We start from the raw sequence: 27,040 nt of genomic DNA, 5'->3' as shown, positions 1-27,040 counted from the left end.
TATATTAAATAGATTTATATATTTAATTTTATTTTATTTTTTAATTACAAATTTGCATGTCATAAAATTAATAAATCAGAAATAGACAAATCTATAGGCCTATACGAGATCACTTGTAATAATAAAAAATAAAAAAATTCTAGTAGAAGTTTTCAAATATTGTACAAATAAAAAAATGAAATCTTTCCAGAATTATAATTTATAAGTAGTAGCAGCTCACCATAAGAAGCGACCTCAAATATTTGTATATCAAAAATGGAAATGCAAAAATTTCTCTGTGTTGGTATGCTTTCATTCCAGTGCTTTTGTTCACCAAAGGTAGATTCACCTTCACAGAAAACCACGAATGCAGCAGTTCAGTGGTTCAGGTTTCGTTCTAGCTGCATGCTCATGAATCTTCCTCTTCTTGATATCATGTTGCTGACGAGAAACACGCACCGAGCAGAAATACAGCATCCTATAAATAGACCAGAGAACAATCACATCCTGATGGAGGAGCATGTGACGCGATTTTCAAAACATGTCACATATGCCAAGCGCATCGGGATTATTATTACCATTGCACATACGTGTGTCAAACCTTATGATGAAAATCTGTCACATGTCATGACTGTTTGGGTCACTGCTAAATGGGCAGAAGCTGGTATAGATGACGTGTTTCCTCTCTGGGTGCATTTACAGTTTCCTTGACTGACCTTTAAGTTAAAAGACCGTAGAGTTACATTTAAACGCACAAACACATTCAAAGCTTTTTGGTAGCCTTTTTATTTTTGGTCTTTATCTTTTGTTTTTATTAAACTGTTCAGGTGGAATGATTTTTTCTGAAATAAGGCAGCAAAGAAAAAAATATGAAAAGTACCAAGATAAAATTAAGTCCTTCGCAAAAGTCAACATACATCACAGATATTTCTCAAATCTGTATTTGAAGCCTTTTTGTATAATTTCTCAGTTTTATTATTTTTATATTTTTTTATTTTTAATTAAAGCAATCCAGCTTCCACACAAGCCACACCTCTTTTTAAAGGCCCACAATGTTTATATTCATCCTTTCTGGGTTTTGAGGCTCAGACTGACGCATGTTTGAAAAGATGGGCAAGACAGCAGGAAATTCAAGCGCTTCTAAACAGCGTATTAAAAAAATAAAAATAAAACAAGCTCTGGGGCGAGACAGACTTCTGGCATAAAGGCACTGTGAAATGGAAGAAAGATACTCTACTGGCTACTGGAACGGAAAACTGTTTGGGATGAGCATACGGTCTCCCTAAGTGCCAATTATTGTTCTTGGTTACAAGATTTTGCAGACAACCAGCCTTATGGGTGCCGTCATGTAGCATGTCTCATGATATTTATTGTCTGATGATATTAGCTGATTTTCTCTATTTTTTAGGCAGAAAATCCTATATGCCAATCAAAAAAACCAAAATAAGGGAGCTTATGAGGACATATCAGAGGAGGCTGAAGATCTTCTAAATCAAAAAGAGGCGAGTTGTTGTAGAGAAGGCCGGCCTCCCCAAAATGAAAAAAATCAAGCCATGAAAGCGATGCAAAGTAGAAAAAAAAAAGTGCACTTGCAAAAGAAAATTCTGCTAATGTTTTTCTTCAAGTTCGCTGCTTTAAGGGTAGATTTTGGTCAGACTGTATGAGAATGGTCCCGTGAAGGTCTTCCTCGTGTGTTTTTCCTTTAGTTTTTGTCTTTTATCGGTACAGCTCATTGGCTATGATATCTTGAAGTTTCTGTCTCAGTTCTCTGAAGCTGGGACGCACCACAGGGTCCAGAATCCAGCACTGCTTCATGATGTCATACACCACCGCCGGGCAGCCGTCTGGGGCGTCCATTTTATAACCCTTCTCCACACGCGGGACAACTTCCTTCAGAGGCTGTAAGAACAGAGGAAAGGACACCGCGACTTAGCAAAAATATGCTGAGGTAGACAACAGTGTCCTCTACTGGTACAATTTGTTTTGATACTAAAATTGTAGGAATCAGACATAATTCGCTGTGCAGGAATCGTGCAAAACACAAAAAAATATTTTAAATTAAATTAACAGAAAAAAATTACAGAATGCATTAATTATAATATCCCAATTATTATATATTTTTTAGATTATTTTAATTTAAATGAGATGATTACTAGTAAAACTGTAATAGTAGTAGTAATAATAATAATAATAATATCAAATAAAAAAAATAATTGTAAATTATATCAAAATGATCACAGATGTATTTTTATTGGTAATGTTTCTGCTTTGAAGTGACTTGAGTATTAATATCCTATTTTAGTTATTTTAATTTAAATTAGATTATTATTACTACTACTACTACTGTTTTTATTATTTAAAATAATAATTACAAAAGTATTTCTTATTGGTCAAGTTTCTGGTATAAGGTTAAGGTTATAAAAAAGTATAGATTTTAATATGCTATTTTACTTTAAATTAGATTATTGTTCTTATATAATAATAATAATAATAATAATAATTTTAAAAACTACTTTCCTATTACCGTATTTTTATTGGCCATGTTCCTTCTTTTTTGTGGCTTGCATGCATTATATTACCATCCAATTTAATGTATTTATTTAAATGTAAATTTAATTGTTTATAAAACTATAATAATAATATTAAAAATGTACTTTTTATCGGTCATGTTTCTGTTTTGAGGTGTATAGAATTTGGATTAAAATGTACGGATTATAATATTTTATTTATTTTAGTAGTTTTAATTTAAACTAGGTCAAATGAATAATTGCGTTTATGAAAAACTACAAATAAAAAAATATTTAAAAAATAATAATAGTCATGTTTTGAAGTGACTTACAATTCTTGGATAAGGTACCCGACCAAAGGAATAGATCTCCCACAGTAAGATGCCATAGCTCCATACATCTGACTTAGTGGAAAACGCCTTTTTCAGACAGACAGGTAGAAATAAAACATGATAAGAGGATGTTTTAAAAATATCTCTATTTTAAAATGTATCTAAACATTAAAACAAAAGCAGGAAACATACCTTTTCTCTTAAGGCCTCAGGTGAAGTCCACTTAACAGGCAGTTTGGCTGTATCTTGAGTAGATGATGCTTCCTTGGTGAGGCCAAAGTCGCTGACTTTTGCTATGTTGTCATCTGACACTAAAACATTACGAGCTGCCAGATCCCTGTGCACAAAGTTATTGGCCTCAAGATATTCCATCGCCTTGCAGACATCCCTACATAATAAAGAAAGAAAATAAATGAAGAAAACATTTGACTAACATTACTAACAAGACAAAGCTGGATGAGTGCCAAGGTTAAAAAAATACAATAAAAGATGTGATAAAAAAGAAACGCACATTGAGAAATTGATCAAATGATCTCCACCAATAACACTACGTCCTCTGGAGCGCAGATAGTCCACTAGGCTACCCTGAAAAAAGAAATTAAGACATTCAAATAATGATTTATATGCTTTAAAGACTAGATTGAATGTATACATCCTGTTATTCTCTATGTCAACAGCTTTGGGTCACTCACTGACCTTGGCCATATACTCAGTGACAATGAAGAGGCTGCCCTTCTCTTCCACGATCACCCCCAGCATCTGTACCAAGTTATTATGCCGTAATTGCCTGTAACAATTAACATGAATATTGATATATAAATATAAAAGCCTTATTATTTTTTATTCTCTGTCAATCGGGGAGGGCGTACGTCATGACAGAAGCTTCTGCAACGAAGGCCTGCGCTGTAGCATCATGTTTGATACACTTCACCGCTACTTTCTTGTCTCTGTAGTCTCCGACCATCACATCTAAGAACCAAAAAGAGCAGATTTTTCTAACACTTGCAAGTTCTGATGAATTAATGGCTGCCTGTGCAGTTTATGATGCTATGAATATATTTGTGTTAATTTTTATAAGCTAAACGATGTAAAATCTGGGCCTGAACCAAATTAATTTAGTTTCAATGATATAGGTGTTATTTCTTAACAACAAAAAAAGTATCTGCACCTCCAAACTCTCCCTTTCCAATAGTCTGGATGAGCTTCAGTTCTTTTCTATTCAGAGCCCAGCCACCTGTGGAAAAGAAAGATTAATTATTCTATTAAAATATCTTTCATAAAACAAACCCTGAAGCCACGCAGCATTTTACTTCTCTATAAATCAACAAATTCATGTGCGAGTATAGTCAGTAAGTATCTTACTTCTTGAGAACTCATCCTGGGCCGCCACAGTCCCCTCCATGAGTTTAGGTTTGATAAGTCTGGTACAAAGTCCATCTGCATCATTAGTGTAGTGCTGTTAAAACACACAAAAAAAAACTAATTAAGCTAATTTACAAACGATATACCATGGAGGTATCATGGTAAAATGTTAATGTAAATACCATGATACAATAAATTCAAACAAATTAACATTTGACTGAATTATGCAAATCAAGACACTTTACGACTGTAAAAAGTAAACTGGGGCTTGAACGTGCCATTTAAATAGACGATAACTCATGAAATACAATGTATTGTTAGCTTTAAAAACGTTTTAAAGGGTTAGTTCACCCAAAAATGAAAATTCTGTCATTAATTAGTCACCCTCATGTCGTTCCAAACCCGTATGACCTTCGTTCATATTCGGACACAAATTAACATATTTTTGATAAAATCATTTTTGGGTGAACTATCCCTTTAAGAATAAGCACATCCAACGCAGTAAACTGTGATGCCCAGCAGAGGTCGCTGTTGTATACGTATGTTTTATTGGTTCCGCTTCCTCTCCTCAGATGAACAAGTCCACACAAGCGCCTGCATTCTTATCATTTCAGTGCTGAAATACGTGTTTGCGATTCTATATGTCTGGACGCTATAACCGTGAGGCCAGACGACGACATAATATTGTTGCATGAATGAAACGTGATCGATTGGGCTGTTGAAATGATCTGGAACCTGCGCTCGCTTCCTCTTTGTCACTTCCTTATCAACCGTTCCAGGAACTGCGCCGCTGTAACACGCGCGCTCAAAATAACAACACATTTGCATGTCTACACTCCAACAAAAACTGCAGTAATTCTTGGACGTATTGATCATTTCCCTGGTAACACACAATAGTTTCTAAAGTTACTAACCATCATAAATAACAATATTGTTGAACATTTTATGTAATGTTCCAAAGTTTGTGGTCGGTAAGATCTTTCTAATGCTTCTCATGAAATATGTCATCTATTTGACCAAAAATACAGTAAAAACTGTAATATTGTACATTTGAACATTTCAGCATCATTACTCCAGTCATTGTCACATGATCCTTTAGAAATCATACTAATATGGGGTTTTTGAAGCTGAAGCAGCATTTCATATCAATATTGAAAACAACTGCACTGCTTAATATATTTGTGGAAACCATGATATTTTTTTCAGTATTGTTTGATGGATAGAAAGTTCAAAAGAGTATTTATTTGCAATAGAAATCTTTTGTAACTTTATAAAATGTCTTTACTGTCACTTTTGATAAATTCAATGCATCCTTGCTAAATGTATTTTTTATTTTTTTTAATTGGTTTCATTTAACGTGTCATGAGCCATTACAGACAACAGTGGACAGTATCAATTTGCAGCTTTTATTTTGAATATCTCTCCACTGGTTTTCTGATGAATTTTATGGAGTGGATTGTGGGAAGAAGATTATCTGCGGTAGTTTAATCACTATGAACATAAAGGCTTATTGTAGACTGTTTAAGACTCGTCCACTTCTTTGGAAAGAGCACAACTGTTCAGCTGAGGCTATAAGGGTGGGAGAAAGCGAGAGAGAGGGCGACTGTAGCCAAAATTACACTAAAGAATGTGTGGAATTCCGTAAGAGAAAGGGTGAGGAGAGACTTGAGGAACCCATAGTGCCTCTGACCACTAAAGTCACCCAGACCCCAATCGAAAATAACCAGAGCAGAACCTAGAGCGGATCACTGGTTAATCACACAGACCGTCTCTAATGAGGCCAATGGACAGTGGAACAATAATAATAATAAAAAAAAGATATGTAAAATTATACAAATGAGTCATTTACATCCTACATCTATGTAAATCGGTTCTTTTTAAGCCTCTCTTTTCATTAGCTGTGCACTCATCAGGCTACAGGCTTGAATGTCACCTCAAATGATGAGGCCTGTTTGAGAATAGGTGTGCAATGCCCAGAATATGAAGGATGGACTCTTCTGATTTGTGCCAGTAACAGCCACCCAGAACACCCTATGATCTGCACAGCAACACGCTAAAACCACTCAGAACACCTTAGCAATCACATAGCAACACTGGCAGCCAATAAAAAGCTTGTATGTTGGCTGCCAAAGTGGATTGCACATGAAAATTTAAGTGGTGCTTGCTTGCCTAAGAATATTTGAATAACTAATTATGTTATAAAGGGGTTTTTAAACTTTCTCATATCAAGGACCCCCAGATATGATGATCCTCTTATGATGATCCGCCTCCTAAAATACAAAAGACAGCTAATAAATGTATTCTGAAGTATTAAAACCTCATTGATATGGCGTAAAATTGAATTGCAAAAAAGCTTTTTATGTTATTATACTAAAGCAGATTGCTAAAACAGTGCGTATAAAATAAAATAAATTAAATATAAATTGCTATAGAAAAGTAAAAGTAATTTCTGTATATACTTTACTTTTACTTTTACTTTACTTTTGTCATTTAGCAGACGCTTTTGTCCAAAGCGACTTACAAATAAGAAAAAGTAACTAAAACTAAAAAGTTACAACTCTATAAATACTATCTACCCACATATTTAAGAAAATAAAGAAATTAAATAAAATTAACACATGCATATAACAACAACATTTCAATAATAAACATATCAATGAAAAAATTAAATAAAAAGCTACTACTATCTTTTACTTTAGTATACATAATGACATTATTGTTATTATCTTTATTATTATATTACGCAAAAACCTAACTTTAACTTCTGATAATTATTCTCATAATTATTATTAGTAATATTGGTATTTAGTTATACAGTATGTGTGTGTGTGTGTGTGTGTGTATATATATATATATATATAAACAAATTAATTTTGCTTTCTCTAAAGTATGTTGTAATCAGTGTCATGTAAGTACAATGATAAATTAATTGTATGAATTGTATTCAATAAAAATATACTTAAAGCAAAATAGACTTAAAAAGCAAAATGAAATGTATATATTTATGTATGGAAATTGTTAGGATAGGATAATATTTGGCCGAGATACAACTATTTGAAAATCTGGAATCTGAGGGTAAAAAAAATCGGAATATTCAGAAAAACGCTTTTAAAGTTGTCCAAATGAAGTCCTTGGCAATGCATATTACTAATCAAAAATTAAGTTTTGATATATTTAAGGTAGGAAATTTACAAAATATCTTCATGGAACATGATCTTTACTTAAAGCTGCAGTCCATAACTTTTTTGGGTTAAAAATGATACGAAATCCATATTTGAGCAAGTACATAACCATCCAGTGTTCAAAACTATCACCTTACTTTAGCCCGATTCACAACAGTTATCTTATAATAATGTTTTCTAATTTGAGTGGTACGGTTAGGTTTTCCCGGGAAATTCGAGCATGGCACTGCATCATTACGTCAAGTTGTCCCGGCTAGTAGGCTATCGCATGTGAGGATCCTGCAGGTGACGGATCGTTTAGCCTTTTCTCACAGCAGCTAGAATAATTAAATTTATAATTTTGATGTCAGATTGTTATCCAGAAAGGAATATGTGTTTATGAAACACATGTGAATGAAATTAAATTATATTCCAGTTTTAAATGTGCTTCTGATTAGAGATAGATTCTGACACAAGATTTCTATTTTAAAGAACACCAGTTCGAAGGGAGCATAATTTGCTTTTTGGGTTTAAAGAATTTCTTAATATGAAATTCGAATGGCATGACAATTAGATTAGACTGTACAGAAACTGAAATCTACATGCTAATACACACTATATGCATAGTCACGCAATGCTGAGGTTGTTAATATTAATAATTTGAGAATAAAGTAAGACAATAATAATAATTTGCATGGTTAGATGTGATATGAGCTAACCGATCGTTAGATTTAATTACCATTGGTAGCGTGATTTATGGTAATGGTTTTTTCCTCAGTTGGTCAGAACAAACGAGGCAGACTTGTTACTTGTTCAGATGACAATATACGGGGAAAATTCTTATTTAGGTCATATATTCCAAGAAGTATCTTGGAATCTGTGATTCCTAAGTATCCACAACGGTGCGGTGACTGACACACATACTCCTCAAAACCTTAGATTCATCCGCGCTGGAGCCGTGCCAGAGCACAACCCCATGCATGGAAGATAATTCCACACAGAGCTGCAATTCCAGGTTTTCAAACAGAGATGGCGACAAAGAGGCAAAACTTATGGACTGCAGATTTAATATACTAATGATTTTTGGCATAAAAGAAAAATCGATCATTTTGACCCTTACAATGTATTTTTGGCCATTGCTACAAATATACCCGTGCTACTTAAGACTGGATTTGTGGTCACATATAAAATTATAGTATACAATATTTAGCAAATTATACATTTAAAACATATATAAAAATTCTACAATATAAAAAATACATGTAATCAATAACAATTTCCATTTCATTTTGCTTGACTTCATCTTCAAAAAAAACTTTGCTTTCTTTCCTTAACCTCTCCCTGTCTAGCTGGCATTTACTCTGAACAATGCCTGAAACTTTGTATTGCAAGCACTTCCTGTGTCTATTTGCCTCTTTATAATGAATTGCTTATTGTATTCCTCAATTGTAAGTCACTTTGGATAAAAGAGTCTGCTAATTGAATAAATGTAAATAAATGCTTTCTCTGAAGTATGCCGTTTCATGTAAATTCAATAGTAAATGAATATGTAAGGGGCATTCTGTGAGTTAGTGTGACATTCAACTAGAAAAAAACCTTCATTCCCGAACAACACCCACAGAACATACTTTCCATAAAACACCACCTTCATTTCACAGCTCTTGATTAGCAGTGTCACTTCCTCCAGCAAGCCTGGACTGAACCTTTGACCTCAAAGCACAAGGTGTGCGTGTAAAAAAATTGTTTCCTGGAGTCTATCATAATGCTTGGCCCATCTCTGTAGCCAGCGCGTCTGATGTGGACTGACTTCCTGTTAGGGCTATTTTTGTATCTGTGTGTGGCGATCAATTTGAAAATGTTGACGGAGGTGGTGAGAGGACTCACAGGAATAAGACTGTTGGTTTCACAACCCGCTGGGCTAACTTTGGAGTGTGCTTGTGCTGACTATAGAAGTATTTTATCAATCATCTATAAGACCATAAATAGAGGTGTTAGCTATGAAAACAACAACTTAAACTTAAACCAGGTCATAAGCAGTAACCCTCACCTCCATGAGCTGCATGAGGTTTTCAAAGTACTCCTCCTCATCGATGGACAGTTTGCCGTTGTGGTAGATGATGCGGTAATGCTCCACCTTGCCGTCGCAGCTGACACACAGGGTGTAATCGCCGGGGTAGTTGGTGCTCTCACGCACCAGGAAGAGGCCTGTCTCTGGGGGGTAAAGCAGCCTCTCGGCCTGCTCGCGTGTGATCTTTCCATGGAACCATCTGAGTGACCACAGATAAAAGACATGTGTTTGCTCTGTTCATCATTTACAAGCCATAGAGTAAAATTAGTTTGCTGTGGTCTGATGAAGCATAGTTTTCAGTCAGTTGAAGTTTATAAAGTGTAAAGTGCATAAAACCTTTAAGCATTACACACTTACTAACAAATGACTCCTATGAGCTAATGAACCAGTCAGAAAGACTCAGGAACCCTGAAGTTTTAGTTTTGAATCAGTCTGACACGTTGATTCATTATTAGATGAAAAGGCCAGAGATCCTTTTTTTTTTTTATTAAAGTGCTCCTATTATGCCTTTTTGAATATTACCTTGCACGCAGTGTCATGTAGCAGTATGTGAACATAAACTTTCTGCAAAGTTGTGAAGCCAAAAGTGCACAATATATAAAAGTTATTGTCTATCAAAAAAAGAGTCCGCTCACAATCGCCTAAACGAGTCGTCAGGAATTCGAATCTTATTCTGTTACGGCTGTACGTCACGTAGTAACACATTTGCATAATGTCCGCCCATGGGCTGTCATTCGTGCTGCAAGCGGTAGACCAATCACAAAGGACTGCCACATCTGACCAATCACAGCAGCAAGGGCTCACGAAAAGGAGGGGTTTAGAGAGACTGATTCTTTGAACTGTTTCACACGATTCGTTTAGGAATCATTTAGAAATTAGGTAAATTTAAAGCTATTTTTTGAGAAAACTAAAGTGGTTTTTGACCTTGGATGCATGTAAACCTGTTTTAGGACACTCATAAAACAATATTAGCAACCTTAAAAATGGCATAATAGGGGCAATTTAAAACAAATTGCTTGTGATGTTTGGATAAGAGTGTTTGCTATATAAATGAATATGTAGTCCGATCACAATTGACTCACGATTGACTCTTGAGATCCTGTTCTTTTAATGAATAGGTCATTGTATGGCTCTTATTAGCGGTTTCTTTAAATTAATTAAGTGGAAAAAGACTTGTGAACTTGTGAGTTAACACTTTGAATCATGCTAAAAAAATAAATAAAATGCTGTTGTAATGGTATTTTTTACGTTATGAACATTAAGAGGTGTCAGAAAATAGTATTGTTTTGTTTCTAATTGTAGTTTACCTGAATTGTGAATTGTATAAATTCAATCCAATACAATATAAATTCAGTCACTGTACAAGTGACTCTGAGCCAGTATTTTTAATGAATCAGTCAAACAGACTCATGAAAGTTATCAATTTGAATCAGTCAAGTGCTTTAAGATTTTTTTAATGAAGCAGTTACAGATACTCTGAATATTTTTTATATAAACAGTATTTTTCTGTAGAAAATCCTAATACATTACAACTATAGTATTGTTTTTAGTATAAAAGTATAAATTTAGTATAAAAAAAAAAAGAAGTATTTAGTATAAATTAACCGAATGATGACTGATTGTTTGTGATGTTCCTCATTAGAAAGATGCTTTGGATAAAAGCATTTTAGAACAATAAATAGAGTCTGGTTCATAATGACTCTTATGAGCTGGTTCTTTTCATGAATCAGTCAAAAACTCATGAACACTTTCGATCACCAAAACAGTGTTGCTTGTCATGGCATTTGACTTTAAAAACACTAAAATGTGTCACATAGAATAGTATTGTTTTGTTTAGTATGTACTTAGGACCAGCTATTGGGACAATTTAGTGAGAAACACTGATTCAGATACATAATATTGTGCACAAGACTGAGAAAAAGAAGCTAAATTACAGGCTTCCAAAAGGAGCGCTGGCCTTGCCTGGCCCTTCTGTGGCTTCCCTGGCATGACAAACATCCAATCTGTATCTCCCAATTGCCCACACATATACATACACACAATTGAAAATAAACCAAAGTTGTGCACAAGACGGCTGCTACCGTCACAATCTGCTAAAGCCAAACACATCTAAAACTAAACCTTCCATTACACATGGCTAAAAGCAGACATCCAGATCCCATACATCAAGTTTGAAGGATTCACTTGACACTGTATTGCCACGCTAAATAAAACTGAGACGTCAGCACTATTATATCCATTGTTCCTACTAAAAGCAGCAAGTAATTGAAGAATATCACATGCTCTCTTACAACCGAACCCTAATCGTGATGCATGTCTCTGGCCTTTGCATATCAGATGCTGAGAGATGGACTTTTTCCACTGGTCTGAGTCCTGCTATTTGTATAACTCTCTGATTTCTACTTCTATTTTAAACAGCTGGCCGATTCAAAGGAGTCCTTGGGTTATTGTGGTGGGCCGGAAAGCAGGAAGACATTTGTGTATTATTACAGATATATACGGTAGTAGGTGATCTGTGATGATATCAGTGATACATGCTAAATATAGCTCGCTAATGTTTGTATGTATGAAATGTACACAAACACTCTCTTATCGTAGTTCAAGTGAGGATCGGTGAAGACAAACTGTGTTTTATATGTATAAAAAATGCATGCAATTGAACTATGTACTTACGGCATAAGGCTCAGTTTACCACCTGATTTCACACCCTCTCTCTTCTGAACGTAGTTTGCTGGTATGGTGCCCTCTCGTCCTGCTGCGTTTTTCGCTTTGTACCAGTTTGGATCCTGGAGGGAATCACCCGCAAACAATTTTAAATGAATAGTTTCCTTTATTTTTAAGCTCATGTCATTCCACACCTATATGACAATTTCTTACAGAAACCACAAAACAAGATATTCAGCAGGATGTTCACGCTGCATTTTGGGACCATGGCAGCTACTAGTTCCTATTCACTATTATTGTATGGTAAAAGTAGCGGAAATACTCTGCCTAATATACTTAGTTGGAAAACATTTCCTTTAAAATCTTTACAAATATTGAACAGTCTGGGATCGGTATTCAAAGAGAAGATGGATTAAACTGATCAATAATTTATAGGAAATACATTTATAAATGTTTGCAAAAATTCTTTCTATTTAATCAAGGAATCCTAAAAAAAAAGTATCACAGTTTCCACAAAAATATTACGAAGCATAACTGTTCCCAACATTGATAATAATAATGTTTCTCCAGCACCAAATCATCATGATTAAAATGATTTCTGTAGGGTCATGTGACACTGAAGACTGGAGTAATACCGCTGAAATTTAGCTTTGCATCACAGGAATAAATTACATTTTAAAATGTTAAAATTTATTTAACCACATTTTAAATTGTATTAATGTGTTACAATATTACTGTATTTTTTATCAAATAATTGCAGCCTTGGTCAGCAGAGAACTCTTTCAAAAACATTTTAAAAAATCTTACTGACTACAGACTTTTAATTAGAGTACAAAAATTCTCAAATTAAGTTTTATTTTTTAAATTAAAAGAATCATTTTGAGGGTGAGGATGTATAAATGATGACAATCTAAATATGTCATTCTAACATTTCAGAAATTTACCTTAGTTACTCCAATTATAGTAAGGACATCTCCTTTGCACATAGGCAAGTCCTGGTCGGTCGTTCCAGAGAAGTTGTACCTGGCTACACACTCGGTGCCCGGGGGCCAGATCGTCTAGAGAGGGGAATGGGCATATAAGAAAAAAGCCGTTGATGTATAAACAGGATAGAGGTGGGCGATATGGCCAAAATCTTATATCATGATATGACTAATTTTATATCACAATAACGATATATATCACAATATAATTAGGGTAAACATACCTATTAAGCTCATGTTATAAAAAGAAAATATTTATTATCCTACTTGATGTCTTAACCAACTATACACCTCCTATAATTTGAAGTCAATCAGATCATTGCACACTGAGTCTCCATGTGTTCACACTGTCTGGCGGCCATTTTGAAAGCGGTCTAAAAGCTTTCACCAAAAGAGGAGCCCCTTAAATGTGTGTTTTTTAGATGTTTAAGCCTTTATTTTGGGTAAGTTTCACTACTTATTGTAAAATTGAGAGATTAATGTTCAGACTTTTACATATTATAGCCTGGAACTTGGATGTGGGAACTAATTACATTAGATCCAAAAGATAGTTTTAGCAGCACAGCGCAGATGCTACAGAACACAGTTAGCTGACTAGCTGTAGAAGATCGTGTGCTACGCTAATATATTACCTCACAGGCATTACTGGCTTGTACTTTTACATCCATAATATTATAAACTGAGTTTATTGCTGTTCTGTCGTTTTACAGTGCTGTAATTTTGAAAGATTTCATATTATTTTAAGGTGAGCTTAAAGGGTGCACTACTATGACAATCACACAACTTCAGTGACATCAATAAGAAAAAGTATAATTTCATAGATATTGTTAATAATAGTTGTTCATATTAAAATATGTATGAACTTAATACATGACCTAGACTATTTATTTAGCAAAATCCTGTTATTTTAATAAATATTACATGAAATTTATTAAAAAATTTTGCTGCTCCAATTAAGCTCAGTGTGCTCTCTTTAAGCTCTTCCACATTGAACGTCTATGTAAATACTTCATAAACAGATTTAAATATTAACTGATGGCTGTCACTTTAAGTTAATTGATTTTCTATGGATTCTGTCGACTCAAATCTGCAGACTGGCTCTGATCTTTGGCAACTAGCATCAACTTCTCCAGACTGTAAATCTGTGGAAAATCAGGGCAAAAATCATGTAGTGTATTCCAGCCATAAGAGATTATAGATAAGTTTACATCCATTTAAAAAGAGGTTTCATAATGAGGCTAGTTTCTGTGTTCATCACCATGAATTAAACGTTTTATTGGTTTGTTTTATCTGATTTTTGAACGTGTTACTTAGATGAAGGTGGACTAGTCTAGATGTTGCAATGTGCTTAGATGACACTTCACTATGAATATATAACTGATCGACTTTAGTGCCTTTTTTCTTGATTTTACTGTTCGGTTTTTTTTTTGTGATTGACTTTGTACCTTCAAAAAATATATATTTTTACAATTATTCTTTAAACATTTTCCTTAAAATAAACAAGAATCTTTAATAAAACATGATGTGAGCTTAATGGGAACAGGGGTGTGCTTAAAGGGTACACAAATGTACCCACTAAGCACAGCCAGACTTTTTGAATTTAATGATGTATATCTTAATTGAAATGCTTTTGTCATTTAAAATAACAATATTTTTGTGTGAGAGATTAATATTTTATTTTAACATAACTTTTTTTTACTGAAACCAATATCTTGTGCACTAAAAATGTCTCAATGTAGATTTTGGTGAGCTTAATAGGTACATTTACCCTATTTATAAAAAAAAAAAAAAGGTTTTTATGATATTAAAATCTTTGATACCATAGAATTTTCACAATCCTTGCCACCAATGTCAATAAACTAATACAAGCCTTAAAAAGAGACGAAAAAAACCCCTCAAGCTCACTGAAGATAAATACACAGTGATGAAATAAGGATAAGAAACTAATTGCAAGCAATAGTAGAAAAAACTACAATAAATAAGAAATGCTACATACATTGTGTAAATTAATTAGTCTTCACTGTTAATTATATCTATCTATCTATCTATCTAGCTATAATTAGCATGTGTATTAAGTATAGACATGTATATATAAATACATCATTATTATTTTTAATTTCAAGTTACAAAAGTGATTTAGTCAAGAGCAGTGAGAGATTTTCTGCACTGTTTGATTAATATGAACAGCAGACAGGATGAATTTTTAGACAGCTTCCCCTTTAAGACTGAAGCCCGGATCCAATATACTGTTACATACGCGTTTTCTTTTTCAGCTGTTTGCTCTCTCTTAAGACCTAAATCACTGTGTTTATGAGGATACTTGCAAAGATGGGGATTGACGCATATAAGTGTGTTTATGTAATCATTCAAAGCCAATAAAGCGGCAAAAAAGTGCGCTCCTCTCACATGCCACACAAAGGAACGAGCTCCTCGTTTTGTTCTGGTTGTTCTCCACCTGGTTCTGTCTCCCCTTCACGCCCCGTGATGGCGTGTAAAGATCGCAGTCATCCAAATGATGAAAAAGTATTAACGTAAACAATGTATTTTGCGACACCATGAAATAAAAGATAGAGCATAATATGAAACGATAGACTTTTTATTTCGTCCATCCGATATATATCGTCATATCGCACAGCCCTAAAACAGGATGATGTATAAATGAAATAGTCATAATTCACATTATATCCTAATGGCAACATTTCAAGGTTTGTGTTACCTCAAAGGTAGACATAGCTGAGGGAAATCGTCCTCTCACAGTCGACCCGTTTCAGCTGGTAACATCAGAGCTGAGCCTGAGGCGTACAGCTGCAGCCAGTACTGGCCAAAGATCTGTGAATTAAAAAAAAAAAAAGTCATTATTGGATGCACTTTAAATTAAAATAACAATACTATTTAAATCAAACACTCAAATAACATTAAAAACACTGAGCATGCGCTTCAATGCTAAATCCTGAAAAGTATTTACAAGTAATACAGATACAGAAAATGAACTTAAGCAATGACTCAAAATTAGACGAACCAAGCATGTCAGCAAACACTGTTTACCAGCAAATAGAGTTCAAGCACACACACTTTCAAAGGGGAAGTGGCGGCTGTAGATTTTCCGATGCCTTAGACAGGAAGAAAGGCTGAGCAGCAAGCAGGCTTGCAAAAAGCCTGTTAAATATTCAGTGTTAGCAGAGGGCATCACGCCAGCCTTAAAACAAACACTTTACATTTGGAAAAGCCTCTAACAAAACCTAAATATACTGATGAACATATATGGCCAACGATTGACATCTTTTAGTAACTCTATATAGGCCATAATCACAGATTAGTTCACTTCTTGTTTTGAGAATAAATATATATGTACACAAACACATTTTTAGGGTTTTTGTAAATCCATTTTTGGAGACTGTTGCCCTTATTTATACTTAAATATGTGAAATTAAATACATTTTTTTTTTTTTTTTTCATGCTAGACTACAGATTTCAGAGAAGTATGCTAGTCAGTCAGATTTTTACATGTCCGTCTGATTCTTCTGGTCCAAGTGGCTACAAGATTAGATCTAGTGCTGTTTACTCAAAGATCTGGCTGTAAGATTTGGTCTCCTCATGTTAACATGAGGTTAAATAAAACTGTGCTGTTCCACAAATAAAAATATATTACTATGGAAAAAATGAACTCACACCACAGCTTGAGAATTGAGAACTCCAGAAAGCAGAAACGAGAAGTAAAAAAAACCAACAAAAACTTTTCACTTTCGTGGTGTTGAGCAACGTGAAGTTATTATTGCTCTCTTTCCACTATGACAAGTTTTGTAGGGAGAAGAAACTTCTGAACTGAACTTGAACTTAAACTTAAAACAAATGATACCTGCAAGTCTGCCATCCTCACGTAACACTCTCATGGGAACAAATTAGCAGGCAGATAGGGGCGATTTCTTATGGGATTTAAACTGCACCTTGAAGCAGAAACCAAATTTACCTGAAACATTTCTGCTCTACATTAGAAGTGAACAACATAACAGAAAACGTAGCCGCAACTGAGCAGTTATTTGTAGGCGGAAATCTAACAAGTTAGCCTATCTATTCTTAAACAGAAAAAGAGCTTTAAAAGTCAACATGAAACTGCATTCGCAACCTATTTTGTTTCGTAATGTGATGCATTTCAACAAAAATAAGATGAGGGCCTTGATTTCTCTTCGTCAGTGCCATTAATTCATGCACAATATAAACAGGAATGCTCATTAAGAAAGTAAATGAGCTCTGTTTTGTTCACTTCAAAAGTGGTGCACGTTGGTTTTGATACCTTTTGCAGCTATTTGCAAGAGTTTTCTATCATTCTTTGTGTGTAACAGTGAAATTCACACCGGTTCAATCCTCCCACCATATTTTCACAAGAAGCACGGTGCATGCGGTGTGCTTGTGAACTACATATGATATGACACTGAGCGCCTTGACCTCATTAATATGTCAACCAACGCTGACTGCCAATCTGTTCAATGCAAAGTAGCTCTGGCTTGAAAGCTGCAGCAAGCTCCACAACATGAAATCACTTCCTGTTTGAGCTGCCGAGACGAAAACGGTCTTCCTGTATTGGCACGCAGGCATTGGTGGGTGATGAGCACTATGGGTTGAAGGGTGCTGGCTAGAGCAGTAGACGGCAAAAAGTGCACCAACATCGGCTTAATCCACAGAACCCCTTACAGTGAGGATATAACAAACTTCCCTTTAAAAACACAGTCTTCCCCTGCTGCTCGGACTACCTAATTTTATACTCCCCAAACATAGGAATAGCATGAATCATCTAAAGACAGGAAACTAATTGTCGTTGTAGTAGCTTGCCATTTCAAATATGTCCGAATTTGCTATTTTTCAAAATGCCTGAGTACAGGTACAAGGAATTAAAGCACTCATTTTTCAGGGCAGAATGAAACCATTTTGTTTGTATCATAGTAGATCAGTGTTTTTTAGGCCAAGAACCCCTTAATGAGAGACATGGAGCAAGTTAAATATTGTATAAAATTGAGTGTTGTGCTTTAAGAAAACACACACAAAAAACCCCCTACTAAAAACACAAAACAAAACAAAAATAAAAACAAACCACAAAACAAGACAAAATGAAAACTAAAAAGCAAGACAAAACAAAATACAAACAAAACCACTAAACAAAAATAAACTAAACAAAATGAAAACTAAAAATAAACCACAAACCAAAATTAAAAACTAAACAAAATTAAAAAACAAGACAAACTAAATAAATAAAAAAACAACTAAAACAAGACAAACAAAGGAATAATAATAATAAAAAAAACTAAGATAAAAAAAATTAGTTAAATGATGGTGCAATAAAATAATCCCACAAGTGGTCTGCAAAAAGTGTCAGGAAGACATTTTGTTTCAATTTAAGTAACCGCCTCTCTTCACCGCACTTGCCAAGTAAAGCAATGAGCTATTAATATCACACTCATAATCCACTTGTTTGCCACTTGAAGCTACCTGTGCTTAAGACACTTTATAAGTGTTGTTTACTAAGGCATACATTATTATTACTCATCATCACATAAATCTTCTGTCACATATACTTGCAGTAGAGATTTGAACAATCCCTCTAACTTCATGCAATAAACTTTGATGCAGACCTCTGAAACTGTACAACTGGAAAAAAATCCCATCAAAGAATCTTCCCATAACACCCTAGCAACCACCTAGAAACATAAATAGAAATCATATGCTAACCCTGTAAACAGGCCCTGTGAAAAAATGTGAAGTAACATTTCCGACTTGCATTAAATAATTTGACTGTCGCACTGACACTAAGCTGTGGAAATCGTCCAGATGGTGTTATTGAGTTTAAGCTCAGCCTAAACAACCGTAACAGAGGGAAACAAATGATGCAATCATGTGAAAACACCTAAAGATGGTGCACACCGACAAATAAAATGTGTGGCACATCAAAAAAGCAGGATACTGCCAAATCTAAGCAACATCCAACCACAAAAACGGCTCATTTAGAAAACAAGAGGCTGACATTCAAAGAAGAATGCATTCACCAATCAAAATCAATGAGGCTTTTCTGTGATCAGCAACAATTTCGGGGTGTGCCTTGGCAAATCCCTTGTTACAAATGATATCATTGTTTAAGGACTGCATCGGCTGGGCTACGCCTCACACAAGAGGACTTTTCATTCCTTGAGTATCTGCAGACTTGCAGCAGACTTCTGGAGGCCAGTGGTCAGCTCACTGGCACTGAATCCAGGCAACTCTGGTGGCTCGAAGATGACAGGGACTGCGGAAGTTTCCAGAGGGTATTATGTAGAACCAAAGCCTTTCCTTTTATTCAAAGACTTCGATAAAAGTGTCTTTGTATGCCAGAACTGGACGCTCCAACCCAGTTCTATCAAGGCTGGGTCAAATGATTCGATTTTGGTTTTAAGGACAACACTCAAGAATCTTGATTCTATATATATCTATATATATATCTATCTATCTATCTATCTATCTATCTATCTATATATATATATATATATATATATATATATATATATACACACACATATACAGTACCTTGCGAAAGTATTGAAACCCCTTCATTTATTTCACGTTTTATGTTGAAGCCTTATGTTAAACTGCTTTAAATGACTTTTCCCCCACATCGATCTACACCACACACCATAATGACAAAGCAAATAACAGGTTTTTTAACATCTTTGCAAATTTATTAAAGATAAAAAACGTAAACGATTCCATTGCATAAGTATTCATACCCTTATTTGGGACAGTTTAAATTTAGCTCAGGAGTATATTGCTTGTAAATATTACCACACTTTGAGTGAAGGTAACCGGTGGCAAATTCAATTGAATGGGTATGATTTGGAAAGGTACACGTCTTATTAAAACGTCTAACAGCATATTAGAGCAAAGACCAAGCCCTGAGATTAAACAATTTTTTTTTTTTTTAAATTAAAAAAAAAAGGATTGCATCAAACCACACATCTGTGGAAGAGTTCAGAAAAAAAATTCTGCTTCATTGAAGGGTCACAGAAGCATGTAGCCTCCATTATCCATAATGGAAGACATTTGGAAAAAGGACTCTTCCTACAGCTGGCCTCCAGGCCAAACTGAGCAATTGATGGAGAAGGGCTTTGGTTAGAATGGTGACCAAGAAGCTGATGGTCACTCTATTTGAGCTTCATGGTCATATGTCGAGATAGGAGAAACCTACAGAAGGACAAACATCGGTGGAGTGTTGCAGTGAGGAGAGCACTGAGTTTGGCCACACTGTTCAGCTAAGCCTGCGAAAGCTGCATATTTTTCTAATTTAATTGAAACTAATCACTCTAAACCTAAGGTTTTGTTTTCAATCATTCAATCTGTTCCTAATCCTTCCGTTAACACTTTGCCTGCTGCTCTCTGTGAAAGCTTCTTGAGATATTTCCGCCCTGTTGAGAGTGTTAAATGATATTTACCTCTCTACTGATTCCGGAGACTCTTTGGTTCTTATTCTTCTAGATTTATCGGCCGCTTTTGATACCGTAGACCACTCCTCACCATTATCTAGATTGGAGTCTTGGGTAGGTCTAAAAGCTAACGTCCTGAAATGGTTTCAGTCATAGCTGTCTGACAGAAAGTTTTTAGAGAAGCTGGGTAATTTTACCTCTTCCCCAGCATCTCTGACCTGTGGCCTCCCACAAGGCTCTATTTTAGCTCCCTCTCTATTTTCTCTCTACATGCTACTTCTGGGCTCTATTCTATGTAAACATGGCGTGTCTTTTCATTTCTACGCAGATGATACTCAGATCTATTTACCAATCAAAAGAAACAATTCTACTGCGATTACTTCTCTTCTGCAATGTGTAGAGGAGGTTAAATCACGGCTAGCCCAAAATTTCCTCTTACTAAATGAAGGCAAAACCGAGGTAATTGTTTTCGGTCCCAATGAGAACTCTCAGTGTATAAGCCCTGAGTTAGAAAGTTTATCCGTTTTTAGATCCTCATGGGTTCGGAACCTAGGAGTTCTTGTTGACCAGCATTTAAAATTTGATAAACATATCTCTTCTGTTATCGGATCCCGTTTTTATCAGCTTCGCTTACTGTCCAAAATTAAATATTTTCTCACTCCTAAAACTCTAGAAATGGCTGTTCATGCTTTTGTTACATCTCGTCTAGATTACTGCAGTTCTTTATACTGCGGTATATCTAAGTGTCAAATTGCACATCTTCAGCTTGTTCAAAATGCTGCGGCCAGACTTCTTTTAAAGTGTCGTAAACATGAACACATCACCCCAGTTCTTAAATCCTTACACTGGTTGCCGGTTTGTCAGAGAAGACTTTAAAATTCTCCTCTTTGTACATAAATCCCTGCACAACCTAGCCCCTGTCTACCTCTCTGAACTTCTTCATTTCTACACTCCGTCCAGAAGCCTATGATCCTGTGACCAGACTTTGTTGGTAGTCCCTCACGTTAGGCTTAAGTGTAGAGGTGAGTGTGCATTTGCAGTGGTTTTCTGTGTATGTGGTATAATCTGTAAAGCACTTTGGTCAGCCTGGTGGCTGTTGTAAATGCGCTATACAAATAAAACGAACTTGAACTTGAACAAAACGTCACAGACTGTGATTTATGCCGTCATGTTCAAAGTGAAGCACGTGTGAGAGCAGCAGTGAGACTCAGTAGGGGAGGCATGACAGTTGCCTTCAGGCCACACGAGGAACCAGGAAACCAGCTTCAATGAGAGAGAACAGAGACGTGATGTGCTCGGAGATAGAGCGGATTCCAGCCTCACAGCCTTTCATCCCCTAAATCCATCTACTTCACATCCTCTTAACAAAACATCTGACCTATTAGGATGCTTACAAAATACTACTATGGGTCAGCGTACGACCCTAACATTTGGATGCTCTTCAATTCTCCCTTTCTGCCACAAATGGGGCATCTTTCAGCATGTTAATTTAATGAGTACAGTCAGTGTGTTTCAGGAGGGCCGCTGAGATATGCTCTCTATTTTTAAATCAGTTATGAAGTGCTAATGTGTCAGGGTGGAACTATGAACATTTCAGAGGGAAATGCTCAATATCAGGCGTATATATATTCGTTTTCAAGCGTTACTGCTCTTGAAGTTTATTCGGAAAGGCTTTGCTGAACAAACTGCTTTAGTCTGTAGTTATGACATGGATATGATATTGTAGTTACAGTATGCGAGTCTAGCACAGATATTAGTTAGATAGACAAATAAATCCTAATCCTTCTGATATTTCCAAAATAATGAGAAAACGCATGGTAAGTACCATTTTTTTTTTGGCATGAAAAGAATTATAGCTGCATGAATATGATAATCATGGTGATACAATCTGAAACAGTTACTGAACCACTATTGTACTTTTTGTAAAGGTAATTATTGGCCTTTTGCTGCTGAATGTGAATGAGAAGGTGAAGACTAAAGTGAAAAGAAGCATTATGGTATGTGAATTTCTTGTGAAACTTTTACAATCAGTGCACTGGGGCAAGATCCAACAGGTTGAGAGATTGTGACCTCAGGTGTTCTGCTCCCATAACTGTTTCCCATTGTTTTGGTGTTTTTGTACTTGTGATCAAATAAATGCAGTCATGGTAAGCCTAAAAGACCTTTCAAAAACATTAATATAAAAAATAAATAAATAAAATAAAATTATGGTCCAGGTGCCCCATGATTCAAAAATCAAAACACATTCAATTTAAAATTATATTATTAATAGGTCTGTATATGTTAGTTTTGAATCATGTGGCCTTTAAGTTATAAATAGGTCTACTTATCTACCTTAATTTTAGAGCATGTTACACACTATTAATACTTAATTGCAATAACAAATGTCATTAAACTGTTCAACATGTATTTTAGTAATAGTTCTCAGTTGCACGTGATATTGTGATGTTATGGGAGGCCCTTCATACTTCATCACCAATAAATTCCTCATGCATGTCATTAATATTCATGCACAAAATTCCACAGTGAAGACAAAGCGTTCCCACAAAAGCCACAGGGAAATGCAGTGTTGGGCTGACAAAATAACCATTTTCATTTTTAAATATTAAATATGATAGAATATGGTTGAATATATTTTGTTTTAATTTTCTTAAACTATTATGTGAACTAAGAAAAGTGAGATTATAACACTCTAATGGCTATTTAATCTTTTTACTGTATATATACACTGCATATAAACACACACAGTACAAGTGACAAGTGAAGATGGACAGACAGACAGACACACAAGATTCGATTGAACATCCTTTAAAAAAAAAAAAATGCAAATACAAGGCTAAACCAACCCCAGTAAATGAGGGTCAAATTGAGCATTAGCCTTCATAATTACTCCCAGTTATTTCCTTCGGTTCTGTTACCACAAGGCTTTTTAAGCTCCACACTAGCCAGTGTCATGGCAGGGGGCGTCTCACACCAGCCTGACCCTGCAAACGCTCTCCCCTCTGGGCAGAGCTGCTCCTCCAGCTCCCTTTGATGCTTAATTACACTGCTCTGTCATCTACCGACAAGCCACTGTGACAGTAGGGAGGCAAAGAGACGACCAACATAAATAAGACAAGAGCTCTACAATCAAACATGCAACTAGAACCACTTCAGTTTAAGTCTGATCCTCTACCAGAAGACTTAAGAATAACATAACACAACATTTATTGCAATTTTTCAGCTGGACAGTATCTGTCCCCTTGTTTTGAATGGCAAAATAACACTGCAAAGAGATTTGACAGTAATGAGCGGTATCAGTATCATGTGTCAGGCCCTGTAAGGAAGTGTTGTTATTAAACTGAGCAGTATATGAGAATAAGGAAATAGCATATGTTGGTAAAACTGACTACTGTTGGCAAAATGAGCAGTCACACCACAAAAAAGAAAAGCTCAACAGTTTAGTAGCAGGGGAAATCCCATTGCAAATGACAGAGCCAAGTAGAAATACAGAAAGACATTAATTCTCACAGACACTTCAAAATGCAATGAAGCCCAACAGAGGAGCTCTTGCAGGTGTGAATTAAAGGAACTGAACAGGAAGTGCTGTTTTGATGCTCTTCAAAAGAGGGGCTCCGCTTTTAACAGCCATATGTGCGACGACAAGGACAGTTGATACAATTTTAAGCAACAAAGAATGAATCAATTAAGGCAGAAATGGCATAAAATATACATAGATACACATATAATGATGACAAAGGAGATATTCTAGAATAGCTGTTCAGTTAACAGTTTTATCAAAATCAAAATGACAAATTCTGTCATAATTTATTCAAATCTTGCGTCGTTCCAAAGCTGTACTTCACTTTTTTAGTGGACGGGGGAAAAAAAGACATTTTTTAAAAATTTATTTGGGAACTGGGAAGCCCCAAAAGCACCATAGAAGTAACATAAAAGAGTCATGACTTTTGCACTATATTCCAACTCTTAAGAATTTTTGTGGTAGAAACATGCTGAAATATAAGTCATTATTTACTGAAAATCTTCCCATGCTCTGAAGCTTTCAGATCTAATGACTATTAAAAAAATCCAACATTATTAAAAAGCGGTGTTATTTTAGTATAACCGAGATACTGTTACAGTTTTTATTAATATTTTCCATTTTCGTTTGAATATTTATTTATACATTTGTGTGGTTTTGTCATTTTTAAATATGTCTATATAATTTATGATTCTATAGCCTAGGTTTTATTAATTTTAAGTTTTAGTTTATTTTAGTATATCAAGTTAAATGTATTTGATTTAGAATTTTTTTTAAATTTAATACACAAGTAAACTAAATAAAAATTAGAAATATTGCCTTAGCACATGAAACTGAAATAAAACACTTTTTTAATAATTATATATATATATCATTTGAGTTCATGTTTATTTACGTATCTGCATAATAAGTAATTATATATAGTGTATAATAACCTGGGTAAATAGACATTCAATTACCAACACCCCTTCATACCATTTTTGTAGAATAAAAGTAATTATTTTTTTTTTGGCCCATTTCAGAGCTTTACTTGCAAGCATTGTAATATTGCGCACTGGATATAATTAACTATTTTTATGACATTTTTACTGTCATAAGCATGACAGTCCACATTCATTTGCATTATGTGAAAAACAAGAGTGGTCTGGATATTCTTAAAAAAGAAATAAAACTATAAAAAAGTCAAGTTTGAAACATGACAGTAACAATTTGGGGAACTGGTCCTCTAAAATCTGCACTTTAGCAGGAGGAAGTGACCTTTGGATTTCAACCTTTCTAAATCCATCTCATTAATATTAATGAAGGCTAAGAAAAAGAAAGAAAAAAACACTGAGGCCTTTCTACTGTGATTTGAATAACTGCCCTTTCAATATGGGATTTTTTCTCCTTCAAATATCATGTAATCATTCTAGGTTTGGTTACAAGTGACTGAGCTGTATGTGTTTAGTAGTAAATAAGTGTACAATTTAATGCTACCCAGGTGTCCCAAAAACCCCATTTCAGTTATTTACAGACCAGTCCCACATTCAGATGTTGTTAATAAACACTCACGAATCCATGCCAATATAACAGTCCCAGAATGATGCTGATGGAGAACAGCACTGCTGATCCAATCAGGACTGGCAATGAGACCGTACATCTCAAACTGGGACTAGTCCATTACGCACCATCCAATGCATTTTTCAATGCATCTTGCACACATGCTTCAAGATGATTAACAAATCAAGATGGACCTCCAAAGACACGTTTTGTCTCATGCAGGAGCCTCAAGTGGCTCTTATTTGGACAGCTGGGAAGCAGACCATCGCATTCAGATTCAAAAACACAATGCGCCCATTAGACATGCAGAAGGATGAAAGAAGCAAATGGGTGGTTAAGAACAAGCTATAATATTGGCATAATAATACATATGACATAACAGTACCTATGTGTCCTGTAGATGATCAGCCCTTGGTGTCCAAATATCTTAAAGTTGAGATGTTTTAGGCTTGTCCACTTAGTCCATGTGTGGGTCAAACCCACTAGATTGTATCAACAGAAGATGTGCAAGTGGTCATTCACACATTCAGCAAAATAGACCTTCCGGAGAGCTTTCCTCTAACATCAAAGCAGACAAAAGATGATCGGCTCGTCCGTGCGGACAAATATAGCCCCAAAAACCGTTAAGACAGCGGCGACCGAACGCGCTTCAATTTTAAAAACACAACGCGCGTGAGAAAACAAACGGTTCGGCTTAAAAACACTAACGTTACTGTTGCAGCGTTTCACAGACCGGAGAAGTCGCTAAATGGTAAGCCGCCTGAAGTGAGCAGTTTTTAAGCGTTACGGAAGCGCAGCACACCCAGGAGCTACAGCTGTCTTTTACACACACACACACTCTCTCACACACATATACAGGCCCTTGAAAAGGAAACGCACTTCTTCAGACATCCCAGTGCGTAGTGCGCATGCGTCTCACCGGTGCGCGAATTTATTACTTCTACTACGGCGAAGGCTTAGCTTATGAATATTAATAAGGTGACGAGATGTGATTTGTTGAACGCAATACGTTGGTAGGTTGCTGGCCAATGACTGATGTTATAATGACGTCTCGTTAATATTAATGAGATTGCGTAAATGGACGCTTCTGGAGGGTTACCAAGCAACGTAATCAATATTTATGAGCAGCCTTTTCCGTGGTATGATTCGTAATTTCGCATTTGGAGACAGGAGCGACAGCACGCGCTTGTAAAGGGAATTGCAACGATAAAAACATTCACACATTAAATAAATAATAAAAAAAAAATATATATATATTTCTCCTCTTTCCTACTACTTGTTTCACTTCTGTTTCAGTTTTTATAGCCATTTCTTACTATGTGTAAGTTGTTGTTTTTAGCGTGTGTGTTTGGTTGTTTTATTTCTTAGGATTACTTATAAACTATACTGTCGTGATTTGTATTTGTTATCTATTTTAATTTTAGTTAAATAATGTCTGAATTCATTATGTCTGTATAGGTATTTTATTAAGTTTAGGTTTTAA

At 35.3% G+C, this 27,040-nt stretch overlaps 1 protein-coding gene across 2 annotated transcripts; it reads right to left on the bottom strand.

The window, feature by feature from the left end:
- Window positions 1-747: 747 nt before the first annotated feature.
- Window positions 748-26,499, bottom strand: LOC306866921 (tyrosine-protein kinase CSK-like). Of its 2 annotated transcripts, none has more exons than XM_079412367.1 (13): window positions 25,943-26,499; window positions 15,773-15,885; window positions 13,018-13,131; window positions 12,083-12,195; window positions 9,389-9,608; window positions 4,181-4,274; window positions 3,987-4,052; window positions 3,688-3,787; window positions 3,515-3,605; window positions 3,330-3,403; window positions 3,011-3,206; window positions 2,819-2,905; window positions 748-1,878 (listed from the first exon to the last, which is right to left on the bottom strand). In XM_079412367.1, exons 2-13 carry the CDS (start codon window positions 15,785-15,787, stop codon window positions 1,696-1,698), a joined length of 1,353 nt encoding a protein of 450 aa, XP_079268493.1. In that variant the 5' UTR covers window positions 15,788-15,885; window positions 25,943-26,499; the 3' UTR covers window positions 748-1,695. The 2 variants fall into 2 exon arrangements, with proteins under 2 accessions (XP_079268493.1, XP_079268494.1); XM_079412368.1 differs by lacking the exon at window positions 25,943-26,499 and adding an exon at window positions 16,076-16,124.
- Window positions 26,500-27,040: the final 541 nt, after the last annotated feature.

Source organism: Barbus barbus (assembly GCF_936440315.1).
Source record: "Barbus barbus genome assembly, chromosome: 48".
In the NCBI taxonomy this organism is placed as follows: Eukaryota; Metazoa; Chordata; class Actinopteri; order Cypriniformes; family Cyprinidae; genus Barbus; species Barbus barbus.
Note: the sequence above shows the minus strand (reverse complement) of the source record. Positions and strands in the feature narration are given on the sequence as shown.